A 16,909-nucleotide genomic window follows, 5' to 3' on the forward strand; every position below is an offset into this window, starting at 1 on the left:
GATGCGAAAGTCCCTCTAAGCATTGCTGCCACGATGGTGATGATGATGGGTCTGCGGAGGTGATGATAGCGGCGATATCGCTCCCACCATGCCGTTTCTGCAAGATGCTGTGGTCCGAATGCTAGGTAGGTTCGACGAAACCAGTGATTGGATTCACCGTGCATATGGCAGCAAGGAAAGACGCCGTGAGGGATGCGTTTTATCTGTCAACTTTCCGACAATCACCTATTTGAGATCTTTCTTCCAGTTATATTTAAAATAATAACCACCCTTTCTGCTATAACCCGTCACGTATATTGTGGATCATGCCTTGACGAGAAACCTCAGAACCAAATACTTTTACGGATGTCCTGTCGCTCGTAAGGTTTACTGTGGATACACTGTAGGACACTTTGTCAGGGGACAGCCGTCCTTGTAGAGCCGAACTGAAATCGAAGAAGAAGAAAGCTTAATGTCCCGAGATGTCTTCGAAGTATAGCGACTCTCCAGATGTCAAGAGGTAAATTAAGGCCTTCGTATTACGTTAGCTAACGTTTGCAGAATTAACGCAGCGATCAAGCTCTGAGTGGAAAAGATGCGTCTCCGGCCGACGACGTTTCCCAGTCGAGCTGTTGGATGTGTGTGTCGTTCCGCAACTGGACTTGGGAGTCAATACTGGCAACAGCAGCAACATGTCTAGGGCTCGCCATAGGCTACTGGGTGCGATTGAAGAGACCAGAAACTGATCTTTGGACCGATAGACAAATAATGTACATCAACTTTCCAGGCGAACTTCTCTTGAGGGTGAGACGCATCGAATTAGGTTGGATTCTAAGAAGCCGATAGAAATATTTCGTTCGTTTCTCAGACATTTTCTGTCAGTACTCGTGCAAAACGACACAGATATCTTATTCCCGAACCCGAACTTGAACCGAAAAGCGTTATTAACCGTTATTTTTAACCGAACCGGAAATTAACCGTTAAACGAACTCAGTTACCGATTCAAATAACGATTCACACCCGCACAAATTACCGAATGTGTCAAATTTAAATTATGCTTCGTAGGGGGTGACTGATGTATGCCAACGACTCTCATATGCGATGTTTTAAGAAAAAAGGAAGTGTAACCACAAAGGAACGCTGCAAAGAATGATGCATAAAGCACTAAATCTACTCTTCTTGAGCAAATTTCGTCCTTTTTAGAACAAAATAAATTGCTACAATCATTAGTCCCGCTTCCTGCGCTAAATGCATGGGGCTAAATGAATGTCACAGATTTGGGACTGCATCTCACGCTTTGTCCTTACAGTCCTTATGTACATAATCTATGTGCAGGAATGAGGTATGAATATATTGAAATCAAAATATAACCGTGATATATCGAGTAAGATAAAATCTTGTGACATGCATAATTCGACACAATTTGCCAATGAAGAACCGCTACTTCTTTCCCTGTGTGCAAGACATTGTGTAATTAGGTCGATATAGCCTTTTTCCATGACATTCACAAATAGCACATATCTACGTAGATTGTTGCATTCAGAGGACCATTTGCGAAGTTTGGTATCTATTTAAAGTCCTAGGGAGCAAATTTCAGGGCCAGGCGTCTAAAATGGGGAGTAGTTGCAATTACTCCCTCTTCTCTCTTTGTCTCTTTTTTATTGTGTGTTTCGCAAGAAGCGAAAAGTGCACAGAGAGGGTATCTCACCTAACGCCTTAAAGTTATTTTTTGCCCGCAAAATCTGGAACCCGCGGTAGGACAATATCTGCAATCTCAAAAGCACCACGTTTGTGACTGCTCACAAACATTAAAGGAGCATGGAAATGATCGGAATAAAATATGACGGGAGAATCAGAAATTGCGATTCTGAGCCCTGTGATACATATTCGCACAAAAAGTTTGAGCGTAGCGCGCAATCCTGGAGCGCGAGGGAGCTTTGAATCTCGCGGCAGAAATGCACCCTCACTCGCTGACGCCCCGCTGACGTCATATGGCCGCGCCGTCTTTTACTTCCTTTTTTGCGATTTCTCCGGCGTCGCGGCGCCGGCAACCGATCGAGCAGGAAGCTTTGTTGTTCATCGGACGTCGTGGAAAGGACAGGTGACGAACTGAACAGTCTTTAGGCGACACGTCTGCTCTTCTTGACGAAACGTTTTATGGAGTTGGAGCCTAAGCTCCGCCAGCTTCGATTTCGCCACACGAATGTACCGGAGGCTGGTAAGTGATGCTGCTAAGCGTGAACGAACATTCGGATTGAAATATAGCGCTTCTGCTTGGTTACAAATGCATAGTCATGAAGACGCGGCGCAATGACCAGTGTTTTCACTTGAAGAGGTCGTCGACCATCATGACTTCTCCGTGTTGTGGTCAACACTATGGGCTCTGAACCGCATGAACACTGGCATCTCTGAGGCGAAAGAGCGGACCGATGAATGCATAGCTGTGTAACATTGCGCTTACCATATCTTACTGATACCAGGAGCGCAATGTCTCCACAAGCACAACAACATGGATACCAAAATAAAGTCAGTAGAGTTCATCTGCTAGCGATCTGTGGGAAACCCCAAAACACATGGACAAATAAGCAATTTCCTTTTTGAATGGTCATATGCAGCATACAACAATGGCACATGGAATACATCTCCAACTGACAGGAATGTATTTAGTCGTATGATATGTATGCTGCACACACAGGCACAATACTGTTCACTAATTAACGACACCTCAGCACAATCGGAACAGAAACCACAACCGCGTACGATCCACCTCAACCCGGGCCGTCGCGGCAACACAGAGGCCTAGCCACACCTTTTACACTGCCCGCAGTCTTGTTTTATGCAAAACGTACGAGACAAATCATGTAAGAATGCAAGCGAATGTCAAACGCAAATAAATAGCAACAGCGTCTCAGTTGGTAAGTCGCCACGATTCCGGAGCTAGCAAACTATTCTGGCGGGGAGCGGACGCTTCCGGCAGCGAATGAAGTGATCGGCCGCCTGACGGTCACCACGCGCCAGACTCGGCTTGGGGGAGACTGTCGTCGCGGAGCGCATCCTTGCAAACTAATTTTCTCTGGAAATTCGCGCTTTTCGAAGGAAATATTTTGCGTCACTGTTTATGAAGGTAGTATGTTCATATCAAGCGTTGAAAAATATGTTCCAAATGATTTCCATGCTCCTTTAAGATGCTACAAAAGGACGTACGCCCTCAGGTTTTCAACAAGGCGCTACTGAACAATATAATTGTGAGTGAGCACTGGCTCAGAACGTATCAAAAGCATAGTCTACTCGCCTTCTGCACTCTCACAGGTGAAGTTGGTGATGATTTTGAGCAGATGGTGGTGGTCTTTGCCACTGGTTGGTTTATAAGCAGAGCATCATCGCTTAGTACGCTCAGGACCAATCACTACGTAGGTGAAAATCAGATGTTGCATGGGCGCTAGAGCAAATTGAAAGGATCAAAGCGCGATTTGCTACGAAAGCATGGTGTACGCTTTTCGCTTACAATTAAAATATATGCAAGGTGTCAAATAATGGTGTGGCTCCTGTTCTCAACTTCTCAGATGAAATAATGATACCATTCTTCTATTTGGCAGTTAACTGTGATGGTAGTAGTAGGAGAACACCTGGTTTAATAGTGTATGTTCCAGCCCCTCCATGTTAAACCATCCCAAAAACCCGCCATGACGATTGCAATCTCGTGTCCCAGACCACCATAGAAAATTAAATATAACAACAGAAATGTGGTGGCGCTACACGTACCGATTCGTGAACAGAACCGCTTAGGACTAATCGGTTTGAACCCGAATTGAAACGGTGACATTTTCGGTTGGACTCTCTGCGTAAAATCTACCCATCCCGACTGGTTACAAAATGTTCACCCTGGTAGTACTGTGAAGATTGCTATCAAACCGGGTCTCAGGCAGCGGTTGGATGAAATAATAGCCCATGACGACTGTACGATAGCCGATACCCGAAACACGCGCGGAACAGTCGCTGAACAGTGACTGTTCCTGAGACTGTTGCGTATTGAAACGTGATCTCGCATGAGCGCTTCGTGCTCACTGGTTTCAAAACTCGCAACGTATGAGTACTTTTTTAACTGACTGCACCCACCAACCGTTCGCAGATGTTGACCATGTTATTCGTCCCCTTGAAAGTATCCTGCATTGTGGGAGCAGTAGGAAGCACCTCTTACAAAGTGAGCGCTCGCCTCATGCGATGGGCTTTCCTCTACATCGTGGCCACGGCAGCTCTTTCAGCCCTGGTCGGCTTTGCAGTGGCTATGATTGTACAACCCGGGTTCTTTCGAACCCCTAGCAACTATACAGGTCTTACACCAACCCTGAACTACAGTGCTGTCTTCACCGCCAACCTCCTGCTTCAGATGGTCAGGTACACATGATTTTTAGCGAGAAGCAGATGTCACATTTGTTGTTTCTCTTGCAGAGACATGTTTCCACCGAATATAGTGCAGACGGCTGTGGCAACTGTAAGTGAGAACTTTCGAAATACAGTTTTGTGTCACCTTCCTCTTTCTGGTTGTGCAACAGTTATGTTAGATACCTTTATCGTTCTTTAATTTTTCGATACCGAGCTGCCAAACGACAACCACAGCCAATAGTTTTAGTAGGTCGTAAGCATGCTACGAAAACGATCTGATAAACGAAGCTGTCAGATCAAAGATCAGCAACGTCATGCAACCCCTCTAACAGGAATAAGGGGGTCTTTTCAGAGCCGTCACACCCCAGGCAGCACAATGTACTGAAAGTCGAGTGCAAGGGGGGTGGACGGTATGTGTCTTATCGATGTTCTTCAGTTACACGTGTCTGTTCAAGGCGTTCCACCTACCCGTCCACCCCATTGCACTCGACTTTCAGTACATTGTGCTGCCTGGGACTGAACGCCTCTCGATCTACTGAAACACGACATGCGGTGACGTGTTTGTACTACTCTCGTGCCCTACGAAAGCGCGAATCCTGGAGGGTATTTCAATGGTCTTTCTCTTTCAGTGGTCATCGGTACGTGAGCTCTCGCATGTCGATGACATCCAAGGTAAGCGAAATGATAGCGTCGCTTAGCAATTTACTTAATTGCCACTTTAATAAAGAGTCGGACAGCGGAGAGTCTCGAGCCAAGATCGACGAAGTCTCATCCAATGGTCTGGGCCTTATGGCCTTTTCGCTGGCATTGGGCTTTGTCCTAGCGCATGCAGCGGACGACCGAAATGTCATGGTTAACTTCTTCATTAGTCTTAGCAACATCCTCATATCGGTATGGCGTATCTTCCTCTGGTATCTTCCGATCGGCTTCTTCTTCTTGTCCGCTGGAGACGCCATTCTGCACAGGTAACCCCATTCCGTAAAAAGCTTTGAGAAGTCACACCCACTGTTATCCATGAATATACATTGGCAGTTTTTCTAGAAATGTGGATCGCGACAGAGTAATCGATGAGCACGTTGGTAAATCCACACTGATCCCTGCTCGACCTTGTGTGTAGTGAGTGGCCGATTTGATGCCAGACTAGGCAGGGTGATCTATAGCCCCTCTGTATTGTTATTATTTTTGTATTTAGACACTCTTCGTGTATGACAGTAAACAGCGATGGACAAATGCAGATGTCTCCTGAAACAAGCAAAAAGTTGGATACCTTTCAAAAACAAGGATTTTGCGCGTCCGATTCTCGAAAAGGCCCCTTTTGACTTATTTTATATTTTTGCAGTACATGGCCCAACGTTAGACCTTTCCTTCCCTTGGGATACTTCTGCTTCAAATGGTGCACAATTGGGATAAGCCAGGGCAAGCCGGGGCAGGTGGTGATAGCTCATGGTAGGGATAATGCGGCAGTAACAGACGCGGACGCAGTGCTAGAAGAATGATCAGACATGCATAATAGTTGCTATCGTCTGCTGTCCGATCGCTCCGAACTCTGCGTCCGTGCCTACGCTCTAAAAACGAAAAAACAAACAAAAAACAACAACAACAAAAAAGAAACATAACTTTGTAGTCTTGCGGGTTTAGATCTGTTCCTACTCGCGGAGGCACGAAAGCGAGTTAAACACTTATACTGTATGGGTTATAAATGTCGTACTGTAAAGAACAGTTATACAATTCGCCACTTGAATGTACTGCCCTGGTCTCCCAGCAGTTGTACTGGAAAGGTATAACTGCTCTACTCCGCACAGTCGAGTGCACCACAGCCACACATCAGGTGCCGCAATGTATGGATGTTGGATATTTCTTCCAGTGTTGCACTTCCTTGTGTTTCCCATTCCCAAGGCAATTACAAGCCACGTAACAAACTTATTGTCAGGTTATTTAACACCGTCATTATCGTTTCAAGTTTGATACGGTTACTCTCGCAGGCATTTTCACTGATCCAACACCAACGAAATAAGAAAATGTATCAGGTGAACAGGTGAGACCTTGTCTGTGTTGTCGTTTTTTTTTGTTTTTTTTTGTCCCCTAGTCTGGGGTTTTTAAGCTATGGATTTATTTAGTGGCTCTAGGTTAGACAAAATCACGGCGCGTGTTCGTAATTTTTCGTAACCGAACATGTATGGGATACGACAAGACCAAATCAGTCCAGGCAAACGTTGCTGAAATCAAGGAAAAAATCGAATAGTCTGTACTGCCCACTTGCGCCCAGAGGTCGGCATTTTGACCCGCGATCGCTCACGTTTACAATCATCTGATAAGACCGCGTCAACCTCACACTCACTGTAAACCCACGCGAAGGCAGATATCGCGCCCTGTATCTCGTATCCACGATTGCAATATTTCCAGCAGCTTAAACTAATCAGACGAGTCGAGGGGATGAGAGCTGGTGATCCCAGACGACCACGCCGCCAGACGGACTTCACACGAATGATTAGGGACTTTTAGTACATCGGAAGGCGTTCACAATAACAGTTCCGAGAAGTATGATAAGCCAATCACCGTCTTTCTTTGGAGCGAGTGACATCACATTGCTTTGATGTTAACATTGCCTTGAGTTTGAGGTAAAACGCAGGACGAACACAGGACGAGACGAACACATGTGGTCGTCTCATTCTGTGTTCGTCCTGCGTTTTCCCGCAAACTCTAGGTAATGTTAACATCAAGTCAACACCAGCTAGCGTGCCTGCTCCTCCTGTGTTCATCCACATTGCTTTGCTTGGGTTTAATAGTGTGTTTTAATACAACATACATGTCGCCTTTGCGTACGTAAGTGATAGCGTGGTGGTTCTGCGCAATGCGCAAAGCAATGTTTATGTATTGCGCGTGCGAAGAATCTGCGCGAAGCTCTCTTTCTGTTATGGGCGTGCGCAGAACCATCAACGTTATCCCTTATGTATGCAAACGCGATAGCGTACGATCTACTAAAACTATCTAATTAACTTCGTTTATCGTATCGTTTTCGTAAAAGTCTTCCTATGCACTAGAACTCGCTTTTGTGACTGATCCGTAGAGCCCGATCGCGATATAAGTTGTAAAGCATACAGGCTATATGGGTTACGGCATATTGGTGTGGGTGCACTCACGAGACAAGGTAAAAGATCACATCCGGAAATGTACAGCTGAGTTACTTGACCTTGTTTACGGTAACCTTGACCAAGACAATGTCATGCGGTAGCTGACATTGTCTTGGTCTATTATTATTGGTCTTAGTCGTATTAGCTATTTTTTTAAAAGGTCTGATAAATACATTCGCTTAGTGCAGTTCTCAGTCTGACGCATATCAGCTTCTTCATTCCTGCATTCAGCTCTGTTCGTTTGCACCTCTTCTCAGACATGGTCAATGAATTCCGTATGACTGCAGCAGGCCACTATGACTGTTTCATCAAGAACCAACGTGACAGTTCCTACCCGAGCATGAGTGCCAGGAATCTAGCGGTTTTAACCCCTTAGATCACGCTAGGCTAGAGACATCGCGCTCGCTCACCTTCGGGTTTCGTCGTCTGCAAACGCACGTGAACTTCGACTGCGGGCCAATGCGGGCCCTCGCCACTCTCACAGTTCTCATGTGACGACACCGGATATAGCTGGGCAATCCACTGCCCCGTCATATCGAAACTAGTCGAAAAAAAAAGTGCTACCTGGCAAATGCCTGCGCTCAAAAACCGCCACACGAGCAAGCGAGATTGCTATGCTTTGACCAAGCGAACATGGCTTCTCGGGATCTGGCAAAAAAGTTGCCACGAAATGACCTCCCGAATTCGCTATAAGTCTGCTGTACGTCATGGTTGCCCGGTGGCTGTTGTTTATGAGCTTCAGTTTCGAAAACAAGCGCTCAGGTACTGTCACTAACCCCTATTCTGAGATATACGATAGCAGAGCTACGCGTATGTCTAGAGCAGTAGCAATCTCTCCATTGGGGAAAGCTTCCTTCACTCCCTTCTACAGCGTGTAGAGGAACTCGTCGTCTTGCAAAAATGCCTTGGCAAAGTCACTGAGGTGTTGCCTCGTCGGGAACACGTTAATGTGAACCTTCTATGTAGACTTCTGCCAGGCATTCTGATGTCTTCCGTGGCGAGGATCCCGATTGGCGACAAAAGCCAAACTTGAACGGCAGTTGTTCATGCGCGGCCAACCGTTGATCCCCCCAAGAGAAGCTCGAAACTGATCTACTGCCGAGAGAAAGTTTTTGATGCGCAACTCCTCTGGAGGGGCAATTAAACCGTACTTCTGGGGAAGTTTCGTAACCTAGTGGCGTCAGCCGTACACTGAACCGTCGATTGGGGTTTCTTACTCCAGTAAATTCCTTCGTTCCCGTATCTTCCCCAACCATACGGTAGTGATGAATGGTTCGCGCTTTGCGGTGATAAAGCCTTTGAGAGATCTCAATAAGGAAACTTTGAAAGAAGGAAGTACTGGAAAGGCTAGCCAGCTGCATAACGAACCCACATCTTCTGGAGTACTGGATCATCTTCCCGGCACATATTCTGAATCCCTGGACCGGTAATCCAGAAGATGTGGGTACGAGTCCTGCAGATGCCTAACTTTTTCAGTGACTTTATTTCTTGGGCACTTGAGGCATTTCTGTGTTGTCTTTTATTCTGTGTTCTAGCCTCAGAATATTAATTTCCATCCTGTTCAATGAACCTTTGCTGTTCAGCTCGATCTTTCGACTTCGTAACGTTGTGCAGGTCTTGCCCACTCTGCCTCAAACATCCACCCAAAATGCGGCATAAATTCCCGTTTCAAGTCGAGACATCGTGTTAAAGCGCGCTCTAGCCATTTCATCTCGATCGATAGCAATGACTTCCATAGCTCTTTTACGAAGAAACAGTAGCCCCCGACACAGGATACCGCGGCATCCGCTCTGCAGGGCCATCGTGTGCATATGACCCTTTTCGGTGCTGGAACAGGCTGCCTTTCTGAGCAGTTGCCAGAAACCGTTGTGGTGAGGTCGTTCAGCAACTTGTGTGTATGCGCGGACGCTGCAAAAATTCGTTATACCTGATCGAGGAAACTGAAAAAGAAAAGAAACAACACCAGCGGGGCTGCACACGGCAGCTGATTTCGCCACCAGATTCAGAGAGTGAACAGGTAACCCACATGCTCAGAGGATTTCGCTGCCGTACTAGTGCTTGAAGACCTTGTACTTTCAACTCAAGGACGCAGCATTTTAGTGCCGGTGAAATAGAAACAGCGAAGCCTCATTCTTTATTACACACAAGTTTAATGTAGGAGACTAGATTTCTTCAGGTGTGCTGAACCTGGTGACAGGTGAACCAGGTGACACCTGAAGAAATGTAGTCTCCTACGTGAACTCTTGTGTATAATAAAGAATAAGGCTCCACTGGTTGTATTCCGTCGGCGCCACCAGCTCTTCCTACGTCGACTGCATCGTTATACTTCCCTCTGCTACGCAGCATTTTCGTCAGACTGCCCAGAACAGCCCCAGATGTTTATGCCATGTGCGTTGAGGAAACTCATTCAAGCTTTGCACATGTCATCAGCCTTATGCCCCTGGTCACTCATGAACCGTACAAATCTTTTAACTGGTGTAGTGTTTCTCAAGTGCACGAAAGTCCTTCCTGCATATGTGATTTTGGCGAGAACCTACAGCCGTATCGTTTACAGAAGAGACAGTGACACTTGCAGTGGTGGGGCCCCCTTTTTGTGGAGGCCCCGGGGCATACGCCCGGTCTGCCTCCCCTTAAATCCGGCACTGGCCGCAGCGACAGACAGTGACCTCGCAACGTCAATGATCGCGGACTCACGTGATAATGGCGTTCAAGCGAATGATTTCGTCCGGAGCCGTACGCAGTGTTTCCAGTAATATTCGCTGAGAGACGCCACAGCATGAGTGTGTGGATCTCCGAGCCGGAAGAAAAGGGACAACCAGCGGGTAGAAGGTTGACCGAAGAATGATTTTAATTCTCGTGCCAATGAGCGGTGCGCGAGAGTAGCCGGCCAGCATTGTCGTCATCTGTCGTGGGCGCCACATTTGTTCCACCCCCCCCTTCAGAGCTGCGGAGGAACGAAGGAGAGTAGAAATGAGTGCAGGCTCCCAAGAAACTGTCTTGGCACGGGGCGCAGCCGATGGCTGCGAGCGAGGAAACGGGGTGACGTCGGAGAGAAGTGATGTGGGTGCGTGCTCGAAGAATGCGGGCTTGAGACGATCCACAGTGACAGATTCGGGTCGCCCACGGATGTCGAGAAGAAAGGTATTGTGCGATCGACGTAGGACCAGGTAAGGACCGGTGTAGGGGTGCTCGAGGGCGCGACGCAGCCGCTCGGTGCGCAGGAAAACGTGTGATGCAGTGTGGAGCTCGGAAGGCACGAAAGATGTCTTGGCGGAAGTGGTGCGCGAGAGTAGCCAGCCAGCATTGTCGTCATCTGTCGGGGGCGCCACAAGTGCACTGAAGTCATTAAATAGGGAGCAGGGAGCACACTGAGCCACGCCGGTGAGCGAGCCCGCCATCTTGAGTCAGGCACGGCTGCGTCGCCTAGCTATGGGATGCCAATCTCCCCCTTCTCCGGTGGAGAACAACGCGCAGTCGAGCCAGCTCTCAACCCAGGAAACTGGTTTTGCATGGAAGTGACCCAACATGGATGGCACGTTGTTGGAAGGAGAAACCACGTGACACGATCGGCCCAATCGCGGGCACCGAACGGCGGCTCCGGCGCGGAAAAGGAATGCCATACTCTGTAGCCCTATTTAGTGACTCTAGTGTGCACTGAGCGACCTCCGATATCTGAGTGCGGCATGGGTGAGATCACAATAATCGCGGTGCTTCGCGTTGCCATGTCAACGTGACGGCAGCCACACAGGCAGTGCTGCCACGCGGTGTGAGAACATGCGAGACTGATGCAATCGGCGGTCGCGATTGGGCGTATCGTGATTTATGACGCTCGTGAGTTATGTTGTCGATCTCTGCGTGCGCCTGTGTGTTTGATTTCTCTCAAGTATACTGGTTGCTAGTTGTTGCAAAGACAAAGTTGTGTCTGGTTGTTGTGTAGAAAAAATGACATTAACAGGGGGCCTTTTATAGATAAACGGACGTGCAAATTCCATTTAGAAAAAATGGTACTAGAACTTCCGCTTTATCCAGGACACATCTACAGATGGAACACGAGTGATAGATATGTCAAACAAAAGGGCACTAAAATTTGAGTATATTGATGTAACGTATGGCAATGGGGAACAACTATATTCAGAGAAATGACCTGCTGAACTTGCAAAAAATAAAAAATCACGCGTGCTAGAACATGTTCGCCATCGTTTGTATCGCAGAGTGTCGCCCCTGCGCGCCAAAATTTGCTCTTTGCCTGCTGACCTAGGCGTATTCTAAAAAGCCTAAAAAAATTCGCAAGCATATCTTAGAACTCGGAAGACGTGCACGTGTAAAAACGACGACAGCGAGACACTCAAATCCAGGGCCAAAGTTTCTCAATTTTTTAGCACAAAAGCTATTCAGTTAAAATCACTTATCGCTGTTGCGAAGAACTTATAAATGTAAAAAACAAAACAAAAAAAAACGAGACAACGAAAACACAGGGTATCGATAGGCACCTACCTGATCCACTGTGTACATGAATGTCCCCACTTGGATTGTATGTTGTACTGACCTCATTCACCAGTTCCTCTATATCGACAGGCCACTGGGTGAGCTTCCAGGAGTAAGTGGCTGCGCAGCAACCGTTGTCCTAGCCCTCCTTTTGCACATGTTCGTGGTTCTACCTCTTCTCTACCGCACGTTTATCAAGAAGGGCAGCCCGTATGTGTTTTTCTGCAGAATTTATCTGCCTTTGCTCTTCACTGGGGTGTCATCATCCAGGTTTGTAATCACGTTTGACGGAGTATTTTAATTACGTACGTGGACTACGCTTAGTTGCAGAAAATTTGAGTTGTTCGATTTCGAGTACAAACAGCCGGGTAGTATCCGGTGTCACTGACATGAGTATCTAAAATATTTTTTGCGATGAAATTCCCTCTGCTGCGAAACGTGCGAGGGACAACTCGAAGACGTTAATTTGAAAGATAAACGGTGACGTTCCTCAGAACACGTCGTAATAAATAGGTGCAACCGGACACTGGATGACCACAGATGTCTACTGAGGACCTGTTTCTATGTAGGCTGAAAAGCAGAATTTTGCGGAACCTTCAAAACGGCAAACGACCGTGCAAATCAGCAGATACAACACAAGCGGGAATTCGCACAGTTTCTCCGAGATGCTTTTTTCGATATTGGGGCGAATAACTCTTGATCTTTTTTCTTGCAGCATAGCCTCGCTTCCCGTAACGATTTGGTCGATGGAACACCGGGCGGGCCTCGACCCGAGGGTGGCGCGTTTTGTAGCAGCGATTGGAGTTAACATCAACACCAATGGGATGACCATCTTTCTCGCTGTGTCCATCGTCTTTCTTCTGCAGTACTACAACATATCCATCACCGTTTACGATTTCCTCTATATAGGGTACGAACCTTCCATGTTTGATCCATAAAAGCAGTTGCGCTACCTATACTGCTCCAAAGAATTCCAAAGGCACAGAAGAGCCGGGGATGAAGTTGTGCAAATTATATCCAAACTAAATAGTCCGTCAGACTGTTTCGTTTGGTGAAATAATGGAGAACGAGTACCAACTGTGGACGAAAAACTGTAGGTAACGGCCTAGCTAAAAGGCCGCATGTGGAACTCATCCGCTCCCTCATCGAAGGGCACGACTCGACGCCTCGACACCCCTCCCGACTCCAGTGAATGGAGGAGAGCAACGCTCCTCCAGTTGAGGAGCTATGAGGCACTGACGCCACCTCGTGGGCTCTATGCCCCACAAATCATCAGGTGAAACAACAGGTTCCCCTTCTCCCCTACCCCGCTACGCGCTTCGACAAAAAAAAAAAAAAAAAGAAAAGAAAAAAAGAAAAAAAAACACTCGTTCTTCCCTCCCCCTTCAAAAAAAGACGGAGGTCTTGATCCACCACTTCTACACTCTTAAGGAGGACTAACTTCTTAAGATAGTCTTTGGGGAATTTTTGTTCGCAGAGTTCTCGTAAACCTCGCTAAATTTCTACACGAAACAGGTAGAGCCGCGTTCCGCTCGAGTTTATCTAGGGAATGACATATTTTTGAAGGCCTGACTTGATCCACTTGATCCTTGATTTTTGGCGAACTAAAGTTTGTCAAATTTTGAATACATGGGAGTCTATGGGAGATGCAACAACATCGCTTCTCTCGGCACGCTCGCCCGCGATATTTGGGTCAAAATGATGTCATTCCCTACAGTATGTAACAGTCGGGCAATTGATTGGAATCAACAAATTTAACAAGCTTACTGCAGTTTTCCAGATCCCTGCGAATGAAAATGATGGCTTTGTCGTTTGCTAGCATGTTCTGAACGCTGGCGCCGATTACATTACTTCATTAAAGCGGGTGAGGAAAGCAAGGCGAAGAAAACAATTCTGCGGCGGTGCAGCCAACTCTCTCCGGAAGCGAACGTTACCGCATGAGTCCGCCACAGAATAGCACGGTATTGTACAGAATGGTGCAGTTGTCACTCCTCATTTGTGGGGAGCGCGGGGCGTACGCCTTTTTGTGACAATTAGCACAATTGCATAAGCGTCATGAAAAGGCGTACGCCTCACGTTTCTAACGAGTCAGGGGCAAAACGATGTCATTCAGGATAGTGGCCGACTAAGAGTGTGCTACGCGATAGAGTTCTACTTTAAGAGTGCACGAAACCGTGAAGGACTTCTTCCGCTCGGGAGCATTTCGAGTCAAGGTCGATTTATGAAGCGTACAGTCTGTTTGGAGGAACAAAGGAATAGTTCGCTGCCTCATGAAACGGGAACAACGTACTGGACGTGTACAGTAGACACTGAACAACTCCCCGTCAATCCCTTTCGTTCGAAATCGACGTATTTTCATGTGGATCGACTTCGGCAGCGCGGCAAAGCGCCGGGAGAGGAGCACATTACGGGAGGGGGCGTTTCGTGACGTTGCTTCAGAGACAGCGGGAAGAAGCCGTATCTTGATACCGGGGAAACGGACGGCCCTCTTGAAGTCACGTTGTTTTCAGACAGACGCCGTGTGCGCGTCCTTTTCCACTGGAAAGCCTACTTGTGTAGATTTCGTTGCTTTCAGATGCCTACAATAAGTCATACGAAGTAAGAAACAATACCGCCTGGAACAGAAATCAGCGAATGGTGCTTGGAGAGCGAACTATCCCTTTAGCATCACTAGGCATGACGATTCCTGTTAATAAACGTGATGACCACTGACAGAGAGCTGTCTTCAAAGAAAGGCACCAACCGCGAACAAAGATGTTTGTTATGTTTGGTAATGGGTTGCCCTCATGGGTTAACCTCTTTTATACTTGTGTATAGGTTAGGCACCGTTGTTGCCAGCATCGCCGAATCTGACGCCACTAGGGTGTCTACGGGACCGGCTTCCATATCGGACTACATTGCTGGTGCGTCGTCTCAAGACAAGGCCGTACTCTACACTACTTTATCACTCGTGTAAGTGACGGTTGTGTGTTGGTAAACGCCCATTTAAGATTGAGTCCTTGCAGGCAACGCCTGTGTGCCGTAACCAATGTGATTGGCGATTGTGTGGGCGCTGCAATCTGTCAAGAAATAATCATGGAGGATCTTCTCGACGAAGCTACCGAAGGCTCCTAGGTGGCATTCTTCTAGCACTAATTGTTTCGATTATCTAAACAAATATTTAAACTTATAATTGATGTTAGTAAAGAGGTCGAAATGAGAGGACGTGGGTGGGGGACGACTGTAACCGACACCAATCTGCGTAAGGACGGATTTTTACGAGTAAATAAACTTTGGTTGCCAGTTCAGTGCTGTGTTATGGCTCATCCTTGTTGGATTGTTTTCGTACTCTAAAAACGGTGACACTTTAGTGACACATGAAATTGGTGTGACACTTTGGGGCGAGCCCAAACTTGGATTTGGAAAGTGTCACAGAGCGAACTTAGCCCCTATACAGCTACCGGAAACGTGTTTAGCCTCTTCAGACCCCGTGGCAACAAATGTTGCCGTCAGGTCCACGTTTGTTTCTTCGGCTACGATCGGCATACGGGCTCGGTCCGCGCGGCAACAGATGTGTACAAGGTGCACGCTGCCATCTAGCGTACTTACAGCAAAACAAACGGCTCAACTTTTGCGCGCGATACCATTTCATCATGGCGATGTTCGATGCGTCGTCTTTCTACGGGAGGACACAAAGTAAGTGGAAATATTTTATATCCATCGCATTTCTGTCAGATTCTTTTGTTGTTAAAAGTGACCTAGCTCTCTTAGGACCATTTGTATCGTCAGATTGAGAACGAACGATCGTTTCTAACGCGTCAAATGTGCGTTTTTGCACAGTGGCAACATATGTGGCCATCGGGTTCCAACTACTGGAATAGTGTTGCTGTTGAGGGTGTGAGGATGTTGCACAACTATTGCGTTTGATGGGCGAAACATGCTTATTTAGAAATTTACGCAAAAAGCATGAGAGTAACAGGATTGTGCATTATTTCTTCGTGCAGGGATACTGGTAGACAGTGCTGACAAGCAGTTAGAACAGCTAGCAGCGGCCCAAACATCAGACATCGAGGAGGCAGGTGCAGGACGTCCCAAATGAAGAATCGAATGATTCAACTTCGGAGGACGACGACTCGGATTCCGTTGACTTTGATCCCAGACAGCTTCTGTGGAAAGCTGTGAATTCGAGGTTTGAGGTCTCCATTCCCGAAACAGATCCGGGAAATGAACCAAGTGATGCAGTCTCAGGATGGAAGACCATGGACTACTTTTCGCAGTATGTGAAAGACGACGTATTTGAAGTCATGGCAGAGAAGACAAACACTCGAGTGCTCAAACGGAAAGGTGTGACGCCCAATTTCACGCCCACCGAAATGAAGAAGTTTACTGGGGCTTCCTTGCTCATGTCCATTCTTGGATACCCTCGCATCAGGTACTTCTGGAAGTGGGGCACTGCTGTCCCCATCATTGGGGACAACATCAGCAGAGAGAGGTACTTCTCCATCAGGGGCAGTGTCACCTTGGTCGATGAAGACCAGGTGACTGATGAAGACAAAAAGAAGGACAAGTTGTGGCGGTGCCGTCCTGTCATCGACATGATAACAGAAGCATGTCAAAGCCTGCCACGTCCCAGGGTATTCTGCATTGACGAACAGATTATTCCGTTTTCCGGCAGAACCTCCCTGAAGCAGTATGTGCCCAACAAACCTAATCCGGTTGGCCTGAAAAATTTTGTGTTGGCTGGGCCAGATGGTGTTGTGTACGATTTCACCGTCTATTCAGGAAAGGACACCTTCCAGGACCATGGACTAGGCGTGTCTGGGAATTCTGTGGTGCACCTCTGTCGTACAGTGCCGAGGGGGAAAAAACTATACTTTGACAGGTGGTTTAAGTCCGTGCCCTTCTCCAAGCACTTCAGTCGAGAGATATTTTTGCCACAGGAACGATAATGA

The 16,909-nt window shown here is 47.2% G+C and overlaps 1 protein-coding gene across 1 annotated transcript; it reads left to right on the forward strand.

The window, feature by feature from the left end:
* Window positions 1–461: 461 nt before the first annotated feature.
* On the forward strand, window positions 462–15,265 carry LOC135391378 (excitatory amino acid transporter 1-like). Its single transcript, XM_064621634.1, has 10 exons — window positions 462–499; window positions 552–783; window positions 4,109–4,374; window positions 4,429–4,471; window positions 4,992–5,034; window positions 5,090–5,327; window positions 12,069–12,188; window positions 12,694–12,888; window positions 14,796–14,930; window positions 14,984–15,265. The coding sequence occupies exons 1-10, from the start codon at window positions 462–464 to the stop codon at window positions 15,090–15,092; spliced, it is 1,419 nt and encodes a 472-aa protein (XP_064477704.1). The 3' UTR covers window positions 15,093–15,265.
* The last annotated feature ends 1,644 nt before the right edge of the window (window positions 15,266–16,909 follow it).

Source organism: Ornithodoros turicata, chromosome 4, assembly GCF_037126465.1.
Source record: "Ornithodoros turicata isolate Travis chromosome 4, ASM3712646v1, whole genome shotgun sequence".
Classification (NCBI taxonomy): domain Eukaryota; kingdom Metazoa; phylum Arthropoda; class Arachnida; order Ixodida; family Argasidae; genus Ornithodoros; species Ornithodoros turicata.

Excerpts from the sequence above, each read along its gene's own strand:
- LOC135391378 (XM_064621634.1), top strand. The coding sequence starts at position 462 with ATGTCTTCGAAGTATAGCGACTCTCCAGATGTCAAGAG. Across the intron at positions 5,328-12,068 it reads GGAGACGCCATTCTGCACAG|GCCACTGGGTGAGCTTCCAG; the intron begins GTAACCCCATTC and ends CTATATCGACAG. Across the intron at positions 12,889-14,795 it reads TACGATTTCCTCTATATAGG|GTTAGGCACCGTTGTTGCCA; the intron begins GTACGAACCTTC and ends ACTTGTGTATAG.